The sequence below is a fragment of the Cariama cristata genome, unplaced genomic scaffold (assembly GCF_000690535.1).
Source record: "Cariama cristata isolate BGI_N322 unplaced genomic scaffold, ASM69053v1 scaffold18424, whole genome shotgun sequence".
Lineage (NCBI taxonomy): Eukaryota > Metazoa > Chordata > Aves > Cariamiformes > Cariamidae > Cariama > Cariama cristata.
The window spans coordinates 1-17741 of record NW_009613698.1 but is presented as its reverse complement, the minus strand read 5'-3'; the positions used below and the strand labels follow the sequence as shown (position 1 = coordinate 17741).

Genomic DNA, 17741 nt, shown 5'->3' with positions numbered 1-17741 from the left:
GGCAATTATGTGCTTTTTGCTGTGTTTCTTGTTTTTTGTGTTAGTGGAGCCTCAGTTGCAGGTAGAAAAGAACTAAAATACGAAAGGAATTCTGTCTCTGATAACATTTAAACATTGGAGACAGTATCAGCTAAAGTGTGATTTGGTATTATTTTCCTTGCAGCTGTGGATTTTTTTCCTTGCCATCTTGCACATGGAATCCCTACTTTCACCTTTGCAAAGTGTGTCTGGATAACTGTGAAGCTGCATTTCTTCTCTGGCTTCCTTCAGTACAAGAGGGTGCCATTGTATTTTGGGTCCTTCAAGCTCAGCCGCCTTTTGGTTTGTTTGCAGTAAGCCAAGTATTTCCAGATTCTTTCTCTACTGCCCAAAATATTTAGAACTATTGATGTAGATTTTTGTTTGTCCGTTTGTTTGGATTTTTTTGTAGCTGTTGTCTCTTTATAAAGCCTTGAGCACAACTATCCCAAAGTGTGGCTTAAACAGTTTTTCCTCCCCCCTCTCCTTTAATTTGCTCAAAGTCTTTAGTAACGTAGAAAGTTACATATTTTCTGTAGCAAAAAAAAAAAAGTTTTTTGTTTATGCATGTACCAGAATGGACATCTTAAAAAGGGCAGTATTGTTCTGTTGAATTGAAATGGATCTGTATAGCTTGTTTTGAAACAAAACCTCCAGCTTGTCTTAAAAACAAAATAGTTTTGCCTGTATGTTAAAAGTGAGCAGATTTGGAGTCTGTGCCATGCTTGCGAATATTTATTTTTTCACTACTGAGGGGCGAGAGTGTATTGCAGGAAATAGAGCCTTACCATCGTGATGCCTGTTCTTCTGGGTGAAACATGTCAGGACCACGAGCTGCACAGAGGTAGCAAAGAGCAGGATTAAGAAATCAGAAGCGGTTTGTCCTCATCCTCTTCACTCTCATCCTTAGTGTGTGGGAAGGCTAGAAACTGATGTGCTTAAACCTAGTGACTTTTGATAAACAAGACAGTCTGCTTCCACTTAAATGCTGCTCAGCTGGGAGGAGAGGACTTAAGAAATTCTGGAATTTTACAGGAAGTCTCCCAGCTTCCCATCTTACTTTTGCAATAGAAACCTAAAGGCAGTGATGGAATGACTTGTTTTTTGTTTTGCTTTCCAGTTGGCCTGCTGCTGCGGTACTGCTGCTTGTTCCTTGTGCTGCAAATGCTGCCCCAAGATAAAACAGTCAACCAGCACCCGATTCATGTATGCGCTTTACTTCATCCTGGTGACTATCATCTGTTGTGTCATGATGTCAACAACAGTAGCTAACGAAATGAAAACGCACGTAAGTAAGAGAGATGAACCCACTGCTGGCCTTGGAAGTGGGAAGTGGGAAGAGCTCTTCATGTATGAGGACACCCCATCAGAAGAGGTGGTCGATTCCCACCACCCAACCACTTCCAAACCCAGACAAGATGATTTTCCATGCTCAGCCTCTTCCTGTCAATTGCTGACCCTTTGAGTGTGTTTCACAACAGGAAGAGTCAAGGATCACAGGACTGGCAGCCTTCCTCCTCTTTCGTTGTGTGGAAATCTACTGCAGTGAACCCGTCCCCAGTTTAGTGCATGGGTAGTGTCACTAGAGGCTGTTAGGGAACACGTTACAGTAGAACAGATCAGTTCGGTCTAATGTTGAGTTCGTCACTGGCATAGTAGCAGAAGCAGCAAATTAGAAAATAACTCTTCAAGTCTTGCATTTGTAATTTTAATTCTGTGTTCTTGGTGCTGTGTGACAGACTACTGCAATGCACAGCGCTGCAGATCCTTTACAAGGGGTTTTCTTCAGCGTGCATTGAGTCATTGTGTTCACATGGTGTCTAACCACAGCAGATATTGTTCATCTCTAATTGTCCTTTTAATTAAAAAGCTTCAAAAGCATGAAAGGAGCTTAAACTAGATTTTAAAACTCGAGTTTCTTTCAGAATCTTAATACAACTTTCCTAAGCTAAATGCTCACCAGCATGCTTGTGCTCACACACTAGACCTATTGTACCATATCTTTGGTTTGGTTTCTTAAGCTGCCCAAGTTGCTCTCGGTAGCACAAATCCTCTCTCTTGCCCTCTACAAGCTACAGAAGAGAAGTCTGTTTTTAAGTCGCGGAACAGTGACTGGATTGCTTAATTCTTAAAAATTAAGTTTCTGCACCAAACTTGTCATTAGGCCTGCCTCAAGGTTGTGAATGTGCTTGCCCTGGAGGTTCAGAAGGCTTCCCTTGCTGCGGGCATCTAGTTGTTTTGTGTAACCCTCCCAAGAGGGAGTGCCGATGGGAAGGCCATTTCCTCGTTTAACTGGCTGCTGGTCAAGATGATGCCCTGCTTACCTTCTACGCTTGATTTTCTGTTGTCTGTGAAACACTTCCTTCTGCAGCAGCCCAGATCTAGAAGCTGGTGATAGCACCCTGTGCCTGCAGTACAGATGAACCAGCGGGCTTATGGTGGGGCTAGTTTGAGGGTTTCCGTGCTCTGCTGCCAGTGACCTTTCTTTCTTCCCATTGTACTCTCTTTGTACATTCTGTCCTAGTTTTCTTCCATTTAATAGCTCTTTGCTTGCGCTATCCTAGTGCTGCCATCTTACCCTGGGCCACTAGAAGTTGCTGACAGCCCTGTAAGAGCACCCAGTGCAGACATGATGCTTGCCTGTGAGCTGCAACTTAAAAACCGTTCAACATGTGTGTGCTGAAATTGCTTGCCAGGAATTACTTTGACTTACTAGATGCTTAGCTTGGCAATAAAGTGAATAACCCAAGGAACTCAAGTGTGTGGGAGACAAATTACGTGCTCATATCCAAATTTCATGAAGTTGTTTTCCGTCAGTTGTGTGGTTTTAATGCAGCTTGTATCCCTAACAAAAAATACTCGCTCTTTATCCAGTAGAAAAGTGATTCAAGAAGCCTTCAACAACATGTTTTTCAGTATTGCCAAATTTCTTTTCCAGTTCATAGTCTTGAAAGCTCAGTGTGGGAAGAAATGGCACAAAGAGTAGCTGTTAGCATGAAGTGGAAAGATAATCACCCTCTTAATTTAGAGCATCTGATGTCTTTGAATGGGAAATGGACCATCTGAAAGTAGGCTTTCTTTATCTGCTCTCCAATTCAGTAATTATGTTCAGGGCTGTTAAAAGTTCAAAGACTCTTGAAGCTATTTCACCCCAGTTGTAATGGAGTGCACCTTGAAAATATTTATTCAGACTAACCAGTCTCAGCTTCACATTGATGAACTGTGTTTTCCAAGTGCTGGGCACTTACCAGTTCTTTCACTTTTGGCTGGATTGTGGAGCTCTGCTAGCTCCTGAAGCCAGACTATAAGCAAACACTTTGCATGATGCTTCTAGGACCTTACCCTCTTTTTCTTGAGAGGAGACAGAATTTTAATTAATTTTAATTAGAGGTTTTTTTATTTTTGTATTAAAATAAAAAAATTAAAATTTTAAATTTTAGTGCAGTCCTTTATGAAGCCATAATCTTGGCAGGGAACTGTATGTCTGCTTTACCAGTTTAGAGTTCAAATACTCCTGCTGATGTTCTGTGAAAGGAATCTCTCCCTTTTCAGTGAGAGGTTTTTTTGGTTGATTGGCTATAAATTCCCAAGTCTAAAGTAGTTCTAAAAGTATTTATAGCACTTGGTCTTTTGGCATTATTTTGAGAGGAAGCAACAGCAAATGTACATCTGTTATGGACACCTTAAACAGAGACTTTTTAAAAATGTTTGTATTTGTTTTGCAGTATTTATCTACCTCCATGGTCATGTATTCTGTCTATTAAAACGTTTAGGACAGTTTTTCAGTTCCTGAGGTGCCAGACTCTGCAGGTGCCATCCCAGAGGTGGGGACCTGCTCTGTGCCCTGAAACATGGCTGGAAAAATGAGGTACTGTGCCAGGGAGCTCAACTTCCACATCCTCACCAAAGTTGGCAGGTAGACGAAACCACATGTCAGTCGGAGGAGATGATACCTGTGTGTATTTGGTTATGGTTTCAAAACCTTGTTTCCTAATCTAACCAGCAGCATTTTGAGGACATCGTATTTTGTGATACTGTCAGAATTAAGGTGAGCCTTAAGAACTGAACAGTGTCTTTTGGGGAGGAGTTTTTTCTCTGTTGTTTTCATTCTTCACCCCATCTCCTGAGCTGTTCCTGGGCCATCAAGGGAGAGAGGCCCAAAGGGTTAAATTCTGAAAAATGTGCAAAGAAACCAAGGCATTTGTGTTTGTTCTCTGGGGAAGAGGCAGGAGGCAGTGGAGGGGTAGGGAAGGAGTGGATGGTTTTGACTGGGAAAATATTTTGAATAGTAGCATGTAGAATAGATTTCAGAGGAGCAAGCTTGTGTATCAAGGCAAAAGATGGGGTAGAGCATCAATCAAGACATGAGAGCCTCAGTGATGAGGAGAGAAAGACAGAAAAGACCAATGTGCAGTTACACAAAATAGTTTAGAGACTTGACTCTGTTCCAAAATGAAGCAAAGCAAGACCCAACTTGTAGAAGTTCTTCTATGCCTTGATCCATATATTATTTCCTTTTTCCAGTTGTTCTGGTTTTGTGAAAAACAGGTACACCTTTCCTCACAAATGTTCCGTTGAAGCAAAACCTTTCATTTCACAGGCTTTGAAAGGATAATTGAGAGAAGAAGAAAAGGGAGAGAATTGTCTTGGTCTGTTGAAATAGTGTTTTGATTTATTTTTTTAATTACATTTTTCATATTAAAGCTGTTTCAAAACTAGTGGTTTCACCCTGAAAATATCCATGTCCCACTGAAATGATGAAAGGGAAAAGTAAGAAAGATGTTTTCAGGAAAACAAACGCCAGTAAAACCCAGTTCAGTTGTGTCGGAGCATTTCAGTTCTAGACGGTTACATGTTCTGGCAGAGCATGCTTTCAGACTTGAATCCCCAGCCAGGTTTATATCTTGGCCCTTAACTGCATTATAGTATGATAAAACCCACATTTGCTACCAACAATGAATTTTTTAAGTGCAGATGCCCATTGCCTATTTCTGATAAGAATTCAGCCATAGATGCAAGATGACGTGTTTTGGTCTGATTGTATTTTTCTGTTCCATGTCTCGGCTGCTCAAGAGGGAGGGTTTTACCTGTTTTTTTACCCTTGTCTCCCCACCTACACAGATTTTCTTTCATGCTTCCTCCATTTCCATAACGAAGTTTGTCTGCCACATTCTCCCTCTGTTGGATGAGGACATCCAGACGAAAGCAGTCTCCCTTGGGCTCTTCAGGCCCATTTCTACACACTTCTTCCTTCCTGTTTCCCCTCTGATACTGTTTCCCATGCTCCTGCATTCACCTGTTTGGGTGCAGACAGACCCAGGCTCAGAAGTGACCAAGCCCCAGCCGGCTGGAGCCTGGACGTGGTGTGGCCATGTTGGCTTGCTTCTTGCACTGCGTTTATTTAGGGCACCAGCAGCTCACAGTGAGGGGAAAGCAAGTTCAGGGCAGTCTGTTCAATTTCTGTAGATGTTGCTGTCGTCTCAAAGGGTTTCACTGCACTCAGAAAATTACCGACTTTGCTGTGGTAACATCATTGCTTGCACAGCAACTGAGGCATTTATGTTATCTGAGCGGATACTGAGTTTCTGCAGCAAGAATGCTTCGTCCCCTACTCAGAGGCCAAAGAATTTAGCTTATGTTGCTTTTAAAGGTGTAAGAGTAGATATTTCACTGTATCAAACTTGGCAAATAACTAATCCATTACTTTAACAGCTGGCAAAACTACCTAGCAGATGGAAAGCCTGGTAAATCACATAGGCGAGGCCGGCTGCTCAGCAGCTGAACGTGTTTTGGAGATACAGAATTAAAAAAAAATAATTAGTCTTTTTTAACTTGCAGTGAAGAAGTCACGCAAGCCTTGATAAATTCTTCCCAGCAGTAGACCATCCGCTTACGAAAACATGCCCTTTTCATTATCTCAGTCCTTTTGTCCCCAGCATTGAGCCCACGTTTATTATCTGACGGGGTCCCCGAGAGTTTGGTTTTATTCTTGTTTTGTTCCTTCAGGATCACAGGTCTCCAAAAAGTGTGTTCAATCCCACTTGACTATTTCTGTAGCCATCACTTATTCCTGCGTAGTGGTGTACATACTACACGACAGCTGAGTTCTTTGTTGGTTGTGTAGGCATAAACTGAGCTATTGTTCTTGTGAATCCATTCATTTTCTCTCAGCCAGATCTGTAAGGAAATTACTACTAAATGCAGAAAAGAACATGTAGGGTCACAAATCCCATCAAGATCTCCATAGAAACCTATGCAATTAAAGAAAATGCCCATTTACAGTTACCCAGAGATCTGTTTCTAATTAGCTAGTCGATTAATCAGGCTCCACGGTGTTCTTTCGTTTTGTTCGATAAGTCTCATAAGCAAAATGCTGCTTGGTACCAAGTATAGATCTTACAGAAATCTGTCTCCTTGGTCAGTACTATCATCTATATCAAACAAATACCTAATTTTCTCAGAAATACTGTTAGTTCAGGATTATGGATCTTTTTGATCTCTGCTGACTGATCATTATTACAAGCAAAGAACTGGAAAGCAGTAATTGATAGCCCAGTTGCTTTCCCTGGCATTGCGGTGGCCCTTTGGTTTGTCCTGGCATCACTGTGGCATTGATAGGTCTCTTAATTATTCCAGTCAATCCATCACTCATTTTGAATGCTGGCACATTTGTTCAGTCTGACGTTTCATTGCCTTTCCAGACCTGGGAAAGGCATCGCTGATGCTCCAGTTTCTCAGGAGCTATCTAAAAATTGGATGTGAGTTAGCCACAGCTGCTCATTTACTGTGCAGCTTCTTATACAGGGGCTACTCATCTCTGAGTTACTCCTGAAACAGCATCTCAGAGTGGCTCAGCTGGAATCCATTCTTGTAACACCATGCAGCTGTGTTGAGACCTGCTTTTCATCTCCTCCGCTAGTTCTAGCCCACCTAGGACCAGCTCAGTACCGTAGTTAGGTTTGCTACCCTTAGCACAGCAACTCAGTGTTGCTGTGAGCTGCTAAAATATTTGCTCTTTTGGGGAAACTGCTAGGAGGGTTGTTGAGCTCCTGGTTTGGGTTGCTGGCACAGGATGGGAAGTGGCATACCCTGCTGAGGGAAGCAGGCTTTCGGAGCCTGGTGGCTGGAAGCTGGCAGTTTCTGTGATTATTCCTTGTGTCCTGCATCTTGGGTGGCTTTCTACTCAGCTAGGAATGCTGCTTGATCGTTTGATCTCAAGTCATGTTTGTTCTTTCCCTGTCCTGATTTTGTGTACTGACCTGCCTGCTGAAGGAAGGAGACATTCCTATCTTTGCTAATTTCTTGAAAATGTTCAAGGATGGTGTTACCCACAATCTTTGAATGTTTTTCCTGAGAAAAATCTGGCCTGGCTGAATGCTTTCTGAAGTCTGATTCCCATTTCCTTTGTCAGAGTTATTTGTTTGTGCATGTTGTGTCCTTGCACACATTGTCTTCTCTCTCCTCCAGTTACCTGTGCAGGTGGCAGTGATCAGAGACAGGGAGTTTGGTGTGTTGCTTGACTGGTCTCACCAGCCTCAGCTGAGGGCTGTGAGCGTACAGAGAGGCCCTTCTTTCTTTGAAAGGAACAGTGCTTTTCTAATTAAATGCCTGTATTTCTGTGCAGCTGAATGGCTCCATGGCTGCGAGGGGGGGTGTCTGCACAGAGGCACCCCACATGAGTGGGTGCTGGCCACATAGAACTCCTTTTTTGAGCACCCAGCATCGTGTCTGCCTGGTGAAACTGGAGCCAAAATGTGCAGCTGTTTGCTTTCCCCTCGCGGTGAGAGCAAGGCCTCAAAGGCAAATATTTAATGAGTCAAGAGAAAGGTGGAATTTTCCTGTCTCTCTGTTAATTTAAAACAAAATCAGGGCAACTGGCACAGCTGCCTTTCAGAGGCTGTAATGGAGAGGAGAGGGTTTGCTGCCCCTGTGCTTCGGTCTATGTTTCCACCGAGGGCAGCATGAGCCAGAGCTTCCTGCCCAGCAGCCCCGTTCATGCTGCTTCAGTTGGTAAAACCACCAGTATGGCTCGTGTAAGCTGGATTACTGGAGCAATCGAAGTCTTTTGCTGTAAAACATGGGAAGAAGGGAGAGGGTCCTCGGGGTGAGGGGTTAAGCATTAAGGGGCAGAGATGGCTTAAGCCAACAAAGCTGAAGGAAAGGTAGGTGGACTTGTACCCAAAACGTCTGGAAGGAGTTGAGAGTGGAGGATCTGAAAAACTCCAGTCCCTTGTGGTTTACATTTCTTTATGTCCCTTGGACCCTTAAATCCAGGCTGAGGGGTGTCAAGAGTGAAAGGTGTTAAATGAAGCCAGTGAAAAGTCGGTGGTGCATAGACGTAGACATGCTTAGTTACCTGTGGACAGGAGCCCTGTGTCCTATCTAATGGCTTGTAACGTGTTGTGCTTTTCAGATTCCCTTCTACAAGCAGATGTGCAAGGGTATTCAAGCGGGTGAGATGTGCGAGAAGTTGGTGGGATACTCTGCAGTGTACAAAGTCTGTTTTGGAATGGCCTGTTTCTTCTTTTTGTTCTTCTTGTTCACTATCAAAATTAACAGCAGCAAAAGCTGCCGAGCATACATTCATAATGGGTGAGTAATTGTTTGATTGCCTAATTTCCTCTTCTTTTTGCAGGTTTGTGCTGCCTACTTTCAGTTGGGTGTCGTAGTAGGCAAAAAAAAACCCAAACCAAAAGTTGATTTTAGTGCTTTTGTAATGCAATCAAGTGAAAACTAACTACAGTGGCAATCAGTCAGCAAAGGCTATGTTTTCTCTTGTTGGGCTTTAAATAGAGATTTCTCATGGTACTTTGGTAATTCCTTTTACAACCAGAGAGTTTTCTTTTTTTTCCTCTAATCCAGATTTTGGCTTGTTAAACTTATACTTCTGGCAGCGATGTGCTCAGGAGCCTTCTTCATCCCTGATCAGGACACTTTCCTCAATGGTACGTCCTGCTTGTTTTGTTATTCTGCTTTGTTCCGTACTACCTTGTGAGTGGTTATAAATCCTAAAGGTCTGATGAACACGAATGTAGCCATATTTCTTCAAGTAAAGCCAGTGTAGTCCAGGTGCAAAAGAAATATTTGGAGCTCTTTGGGGGAAGCTCTGAGTGCACAGAGTACCTGGTCTTCATGTGAATGTGCAGTAAAGAGCATGTTTTTTTCTGACCAAGAGCAGGCCAAAATCAGTAGGTAGAATTACCGCTGGGGTGCTGTCTTGCAAATTCTTTAAGAAGCAGGAAGACGTAATGGTGCACAAGAAATTGTTCACTCAAGAACGCAGAGCTTAGTGTGTTAGTTTGTTTTGTGCAGGTAGCTCTGCTGTAGTGCAGCAGCCAGGGTCTGTGCTGCGTGGTGGAGGTGCCAGTGCTGAAGGGGGCACAGTGACCTGCTGCCTGGAAACCTGCAGCGCCACAGAAGAATTTGGGATGTTAGCTTTCAGGCTGTTGGCATAAATGCAGTAAGGTAAAATGAGACCTCTTGGAGCGTGTTGCGAGTGGTCTGCTGAGGATGCCGTGCCTGAAGCATTTCCAGTTTTGGAAGATGCTCTGGCACCACACAGGTGTGCTGGTACTGGCCCAGTACTTAAATGCCATCTTTGAGGGGGCTTCACACAGGCCTCTTGTGGGCTAGAAGCAAAAATCCCAGTGCTACCAAGATGAGTTTGTGCTCTTCAATTTGCCAGGTACTTGTAAACCCTTAAGGTGTTGAGTATGGGCAGGTGTGGGATCAGTGGTGCAAAAAGGAGCAGTTGTGTATGCTGCCTGCTTCCACTGAGGCTTGCTTGGTTACCTTTATTTTCAACACTGATCTCCTCTAGACTGGATGTTTAAAAAGGGAAGAGTAAGGAGTAACACAGAGGAAGAGAATAGAGTGGGCAGACATACTATCAGCACAGTGCTCTGGGAAACTAAGGTATAAACCACTGATAGGTGTAGTTCAGCTTCATGCTCTTACTAGCTGTTTGTTTGGTCCTGGTTCAGTGTGATGCCCCAGAAATTAAGGGCTCCGTATCCTTACTCCTCTCCTCTGCGAAGTTGCAGGATGGCTACATGTGCTTGTCCTTGCACTGTTTGGATTAGAAAGATGTAGCAGTGCAATGGATTGTACTCATGAGCAATCAAGACTGTGTATCATCTTTGCACACAACCATTTTCAGGGTGAAAAGTCTTCAAGAACTGAAGTGTTTGGGGAAAAGGGGAACAGAACTTTTTATGCTGATTGGAGTGCTGTTTCTCAACAGTAGTCTAACCTAGTATGGAGATAAAGCATAACAAACTTTCTTCCCCAAATTAGCTCTTGACTTTTCTCTCTAAAGCTGTATTCAGCACATCCTGATAAACTGTCCTCCAGTCAGCCCCTGACTTTGGGTATTGTGTGGTTTTGTTTTTCCTTTTTTGTTCCCTCCCATCAAGAAACTTACAATGTCTTTTTTTGGTGTTTTTTTTTTTTTAAAGCATTCTCCCAGTTTACTTGTTTTTTCTTAAAATGAAACAAAACAAAACTCTTCCCATGCTTCCCATGCTTAGCAGTTTGTTAATCATGGAGGAGGATTATTACATGAAAGTACTAGGTTTGTGGGAGCTGTAGTGTTAAATCCGCACTGGCCATGCTAACCTTACCTGTGATGGATCCATAAAACATCCTGCAGTGTCCCGCCTGTGGCAGTGGGAGATCCTGAGATTCTGGCTATTTAATTACTCCATTGGTGGTCTGCTTTTTCCTGCTCTACCTCTCCCAAACACATGTGCACACCTTGTTTCCTGCCTATTTTTGCTGTACTTCCTTACATGCTAGCTTCTTCTGTTTTTTGTTTTGTTTGAAGAACGGCAGTCTTTTCAAGTGCATACAATACATTTAGCAAAACCAGACAGATGGCATTTTTGCTTGCTTTCAAGTAATAAGCTTACAATACAGTAAAAAAGAATAAAAATCTCTACATGATCTGCTAAGGGTAACGTGCCCTGACTGTTATGTTCTTCCACTTCACTTATACAAGCTATTTTCAAAAGCAAAACACAATGATAGGATACGGCTGAACTTTGCTAATGTACTTCCTTGGTATTCTTCATTGAAATCAGCTGCAGACCTGGAGTTATTTAGGGGCTGTGCACTGCACAGTAGCACAAGCTATATATGCAACTAAATATTTAAATAGGTATCTGTATTTCTTCAGAGATTTCTGATGTTGCACGTAAGAGATCTGTTGTCTGAAATATCCAAACAGCTACCTGAATACAGTATATGTAGGTCAATGGTTAAGTAGTCAAATAACCTGTCTTAAAACCAGTCAGTGAATACCAAGTGTTCCCGTCTCTTTAGGAGTGACTCAGGACAGCATTTGTAAATAGATAAGCTCCACCCTTGTTTTTCTGTGGTACTGGAACCTGGAAGGGAAGAAATTGCCTTTTTTAGTACTGGGTTCCAGTACCTTTCAATTTCAGGGTTTAGATTCCTGTGGAGTGCCTTCTTGCCAGCTCACTCCTGCAGGTCACAAATAAAGGTTTCAGTATTTTCTGTCTGAATATAGTAACTCTTAGTATCCACAAAAATTCTCTGGGTTAGGGAAACTCAGTAAATGTTCTAACAGAGTTATTTTGAAAGTGTAGCAGGTTGCAAGCTGAATTCATCAGGGAGTTAATCTTGAGTTAGCTGAGCTGGCCTTTGAGCTGAAATCTCTCAACTCCTGCTACATCTGTGGACTTAAGATATTCAAACCGCCTAATGGCTTCACTGCGTAGGCAGTAATTCCATTTTATCTCAAGGGAAAGGCGACTGCAGTTTGACCTATTTTCTGCCTCTCTGCCTTGCAGCCTGGCGCTACGTAGGAGCAACAGGAGGTTTCCTTTTCATTGCCATTCAGCTCATCCTGCTTGTTGAGTTCGCACACAAATGGAATAAAAATTGGTATGTGTTGGGCGGCTAGTTATTTGCATAGAATTCTGGTGGACTCCTGAACAATACATTTCGAATAACAAAGAATTTAAAAGTAGCATGAATGTAATTTCTGAGAAAAGACACTTTAATGCCAATATTTAAAGCTGTTTATCTTTGCTTCATCCACTTTCTCCTTCCCCAGCGGAGATGTTTCCTCTTTATTCACTTCTACTCTGCTGAGTTTTCTTAACCTGAATTGCACAGCTTCCAGTAAGTTGTAGTGTATTGGGATGCATAGACCTCTTACTTTAAGTTGGTTTATATTTTGTATGAAAGTATACCTGCTAAGAAACGGGGTGGTGCAAGAGAATAAAACTGGATTTGCAAAATGTAACAGTGGAACTGTGTGCAGTGGTGTAAACTGGTAAATCCTGCTTTTTTATGTCAGCTTAATGCACATTAATTTTTTTTTTTCTCGACATGAGAACTGCTACTTTATCTTCAACTTCTTTGCTTTCCTCTAAATATGCAAGATTCCATTATCAACCCACAGATACGCTATTTTGGCATTGACTTAATTTCTGGCTTAAGCATATTTGCTGTTACCTTTCTAGCCCTTAGCCTCTCATCGATTTAAAATATTTAAATTGTCCTCCCACATATATGCAGGAACGCCTGCCTCCACCTCCACCCTTTTTGTGTCTCATTTCTTCCTCTACAAACATTTGCAGTCCTCTCTTGTTCTAGTTAGCATATGGACTGCTAAGAAAGCATTTTAGCAAACCCTTGGGCTTTGTTAGATACCTGTTTTCAGGAAAAGTTGAGATCTAGTTATACCACAGATATTTTTACTGCTAATTACTGTAGCTGATTTTCTGTGGATGAAAGATATCCAGCAGCAGCATTTAACTTCAGCACTCTCTACATTAGACATTCTTTTGAAAGGTCATGTTTCTACAAAACAAAACAACAACAACAGCAAAACCCAAAAAAAACCCTTCCATGCACCAAAAAGTCATTTGTGCCAAAACAACTTTTTTAGTTGCTACTCCTAAAAAACCCAGTGATCTTTGCATGAGGTGTTTGGCAGGTGAGGAGAGGAAAACAAGATGGACTATGCTTTCACTGGGGCAGACTGGTGGGATAGACCCAAATGGAGAGGAGGCTTTTAGAGCAAAAGGGTAGTAAAACTGTGAAGGTAGCGCAAGGGGCAGAAAAGAGGCTGTGCCAAGAAATGCGCCTTTACTGCCCTTGTGTGAAGAGCACCACTCGCTAGCTGAGCCTGGGGCACTCTGAGTTCCAGCTGATGAAATCCCTGAGGTGTTGAGCTGAGATGCGCTGACGATCTGATCCCAGAGACTGGGAGTTCTAGGAGTCAGGCTGGACTATAATTACATAAACAGCTGGGTATGATAATAACAGAAGATAAACATGAATGCTAAGGAATCTTTCCCTGTGTTTCATGGGAGGAACCGTGCAAGGGCCTGAGTTGTTTTAGTGATGTACACGTGCTTCAGGAAAGTAAGCACTGTGTTTTGTGTTTGAGGATATGAACTATTCAGCTATTAGAATTTTGTGTTTTGGGGAAGGGAAGACAAAGGTAAGGTGTTTGTCTTTCTCTCCTCAGGACTGCAGGTGCAAACCACAAGCAGATGTGGGATGGTTTGCTTGCCCTGGTCACTCTCATCTTGTACTCCGTTGCTGTGGCAGCCCTCGTCCTCATGGCACTTTTCTACACACGCTCAGAGGGCTGCATGTACAACAAGGTCCTGATTGGTGTTAATGGTGGCCTGTGCCTCTTTGTGTCGCTGGTGGCCATATCACCCTGTGTCCAGAATCGTGAGTCTGCTGACCTCTTCTCCTCCTGGATTTCTGGTGCAGCCGCAGTTGTGTGCCTGGCGGCATGAGCCGTGTCTGGGGGCAAAGTCTCATGACAGTTCAGAGCTGGTGCTGCCTTTGCCCTTGTCCCTTTATCTACACTACAACGTGCTGTTGCTGGTTGTCAGCTGAGCTGCTAAAACTACAGAGGGGTGAGACATTTTGGGTGTGCCATCAGGCAGTCATACTGTAAAGAAGGCTCACGTGCTGATGGCTGGTGATGTGTTGTGGAGCTTACACAACTCTTGCAGTAGTAGCAGTTTAGGTAATATGTGTCAAACTCATTCACCACTGTTTTACCATTTACTTTTGACTGCTTGTGATTTACCATCTGTAAAGTTTGGGCCTGGAGGAGTTGACAGCAGTATGACCTGCTTTGGTATATTTTATGTCTGATGTTAGTATTTTGCATACATTGGATCTGGAAATAGTAATTTGAGTGACGCCAATACAAATTTTACAGGCAAGTAAAACTATCGTGGCAGCTTGTCTTTTGGAAAGCTGGTGCTTTTGGCAACAGCAGAGGGGTGATTCTTTACTTATGTGGGAATCTTTAATGCCTTTCTGAAACAGCCATCAGAACTAAAGGACAGACTCTTTTCTCTTTACATGCCACTGAAAATGTATCTAAACTGCCTCAAAGGCTTTTGAACTGCTTTAAGTAAAACATGAAAGATACTATTCTGTAAGCTATTGGTGTGCTGTTGTCTAAAGGACGTGAGTTTCTTTTTCAGTTTGTTAAAATATCTGAAAAAAATCACTTATTTTTCTCTTTCTTGTAAAGGCCAGCCCCATTCTGGTTTGCTGCAGTCAGGAGTTATCAGCTGCTACGTGATGTACCTCACTTTCTCAGCACTATCCAGCAAGCCACCAGAAACTAGTAAGTTGTCTAATGTTCTATGTAAATTCTTTTAGACATGCCATGTATTAAAAGCAACTATTTAGCAAACCTGAATTAACAAATTCAAGGATATATGAGGGCTGTGTTTGGTCTGTTCTGGCCTATGCAGAAGAAATTGCAAATACTAAAAATAAGTCTGTGCAGCAGGAGACTGTGCAATTGGCACTCTCCATGTACCTTAAATGCTTTGGTCTAGGGGAGTTTAACTTACCTTGGGTGAGTAGCATCTGTTGCACTAGAGCAATTCCAGCCTGTTCCTATGGACAAATTTCTCAGAGTCTTGTAGCCTGTTCCTTGTGTGGCAAGTGCATGTTCTCGTATGATAGGATATGACTAAATATGTAATGTGTTTGGTCACATGATGGGAAAGGAGTTGGAACAAATGGCTTGTGGATGCGTCTAGAAGAAGCTGAGTGATCGGCTCCATCCAAAAGTTTACTAGGCCCACCACCACTTAGTAGGTGCGGGCCATCAGAGTAGACACTGAAATCACTTCCTTTCTCCTAGAACTGGTATTCTAGATAGCCTTAGCTCTAGACTCCTAATGGAACAAAAACTTGAGTACACTTGTCTTTCATTTTGAGAGAAAACATTCTGAGAAAGGGCTTGCAGTTAGGTTGCAGTTGTTTGAGATGATGGTGTTCTTCAACAGAGTCCCTGTACTCCACTTGCCTTCTAACTGTTGGCATTACAAGCCAGGAGTAGGGAAGTCCCTAAAGTTCTTTATGCTACAAAAACCCGGCAAGACTTTACAAGCGCAACTCAAACTGTTTCCTTTTCCCAGGTAACCATCAGATTCACCGATTTGGACAGGGAGCATTCTTTTCACTTAAAGACGACTTTTCTGGTTCAAATTAGTAATGCTAAAACACCCTTTATTATTGCTCAGCTTTTAGTGTTGAATAGTTGAAACAACAATAACTAGAGGAGAATAAGTCTTGGCAGGAAGGAGAAGTTTTTACAGATGCCTCCCAAGAAGAAAGAGGAGAGATGAGAGAAAGAATCTCTGTCACACTTGTGTAGGCACAGGTACACACAAATGTATTCTAGAGCTAAGAAGGAAAAACAGTATTTAGGTGGAAGATTTACTTATGGAGCTTAAGCAGTGTTTTCGAATGAATATAGGAGTGAATTTAGAAGGCATCTGGATTAATCAGAAGACTTGACACAGTGTAGAAAGAAAAAAAGAAGAAAAAAGGGGAAGAAAGCGATGTATGGTATTAAATCATTAGCCTCATGTTATTTCATGCTTGTGACAGACAAAGCCTTCAGCAGTTAAGTGAATGCTCTGATTTTTCTTGTATGTATTGCGAGTGTGGTTATTGCATTTGTCAGAGTATGCATCAAGCACACTCTCTCAGACCTCCTGAATTGGATGTTCCTCCTTGTCTTGCCAAGGTAGAGAACTCTCATGCTTGTCATCTGCTCTCAGAGATGCTCCTTTCTGTCCTATGTGATAAGGACTCTCATACTGGCCTGTGCAGCTTTTACAATAGCATGTGTTGGAGAATGTAGGGGGTGCTGGCACTTACTAAGGTGTCCCATGCCCTGTCACTCAGATTTGCCATGAACTTACCTAATGTTGACTCATTCCTTAATGAGGGACTTTCAAATTGGCCACCTTGCAAATTGGCCATCTTGCAAACTAGACCTGAAGAAAATGCAAGCTACAAGTATTTATTTGTAGCACCCAAAAAGCAAAGTTGCAAAGTTACACTCTTCAGAACAAGTGGGCAAACAAAAGGTAAAGTCTGTTGAACCTGTGCTTACTACAGTGTGCTTTAGCTTTTTTGTGGCAGACTCAGCTAAAAGTCTGCCAAACAGTGGACCTGCCTTGCTGCAGAGGTGTCCCTCATGGATGCGGCTGGAGGATTCTGCAGATCTCTGGCCAAGGTGTTCTATAAAGGCTTGTCATCCCTTCTTTTGCTCCCACCTCTGTGCTGTTCCTGCTGTGTGCTGATAAAGCTGTTTGTGCAGCCCTGCAGGGCCATGCAAAGTCCTTGCCCACCAGCTCAGGGGACTGGGTTTGTTTTTAACCTGGGTGTAGCCTTTGCTGCATTTTGCCCTCTGCCCTTACAAACAGTTGTGCTGTCCCAATGGGGATGCAGTGTGGCTGCTGGAAGGAAAGAGGAGATGGGAACACAGTTTGCCTTAAACAGCATTGGCTCAGAAAGCTCTTGATTTGAGATAAGGTGCAGCTGTAATGTCTTACTTTGGGGTGATGCTGCAGGATACTGCTCTGCCTTGCCTTGATTCCAAGCAGACACCAAAAAGCCAGATGCATTTTGGAACATCAAGGACTGAATTGGTTTCATTTCAGGGACCTAGAAGTGGTGTTTGCTTAGATGTTAAGAAAAAATCTTGCCTGTAACTGGTGCATCTCCTTTTCATTGATCTTCAGTATGTCAGTCTGAGAACAGGGCAACTACACACCACATTTTTACACTGAGTATGAATTTCATAGTTGTCCTGGAGGCACCCCTGCTGTCAAAGAAATTTATGGTCTCCAACACCTCTCAAGTGGATGGACTCCATGATGGGAACTGGGGGAGCATAATCCCTCCCACTGTGGAAGAAGATCAGGTTTGCGACCACCTGAGGAAGTCGGTGGGACCTGATGAGATCCATCCCAGAGTCCTGAGAGAACTGGCTGATGTAGTTGCCAAGCTGCTCTCCATGATCTTTGAAAAGTCATGGCAGTCTGGTGAGGTCCCTGGTGACTGGAAAAAGGGTAACATCATGCCCTTTAAAAAGGGTAGAAAGGAGGACCCTGGGAACTACTGACCCATCAGCCTCACCTCTGTGCCTGGGAAGATCATGCAACAGATCCTCCTAGAATCTATGCTGAGGCACATGGAGGATAGGGAGGTGATTCGAGACAGCCAGCATGGCTTCACCAAGGGCAAGTCTTGTCTTACCAACCTGGTGGCCTTCTATGACGGAGTAACTACATCAGTGGATAAGGGAAGGGCTACGGATGTCATCTGTCTGGACTTTTGTAAGGCCTTTGACATGGACCCTCACAACATTTAGAGAGAATCTCTAAATTGGAGAGGTATGGATTTGA

The 17741-nt window shown here is 42.9% G+C and overlaps 1 protein-coding gene across 1 annotated transcript; it reads left to right on the top strand.

Moving 5' to 3' along the window:
- Positions 1-1123: 1123 nt before the first annotated feature.
- Positions 1124-17281, top strand: SERINC5 (serine incorporator 5; the record flags this gene model as incomplete). Its single annotated transcript, XM_009699125.1, has 7 exons — positions 1124-1306; positions 8432-8610; positions 8881-8963; positions 11832-11925; positions 13523-13734; positions 14558-14653; positions 17076-17281. Coding segments are annotated over exons 1-7 (954 nt in total), but the record flags the coding sequence as incomplete, so codon positions are not given.
- Positions 17282-17741: the final 460 nt, after the last annotated feature.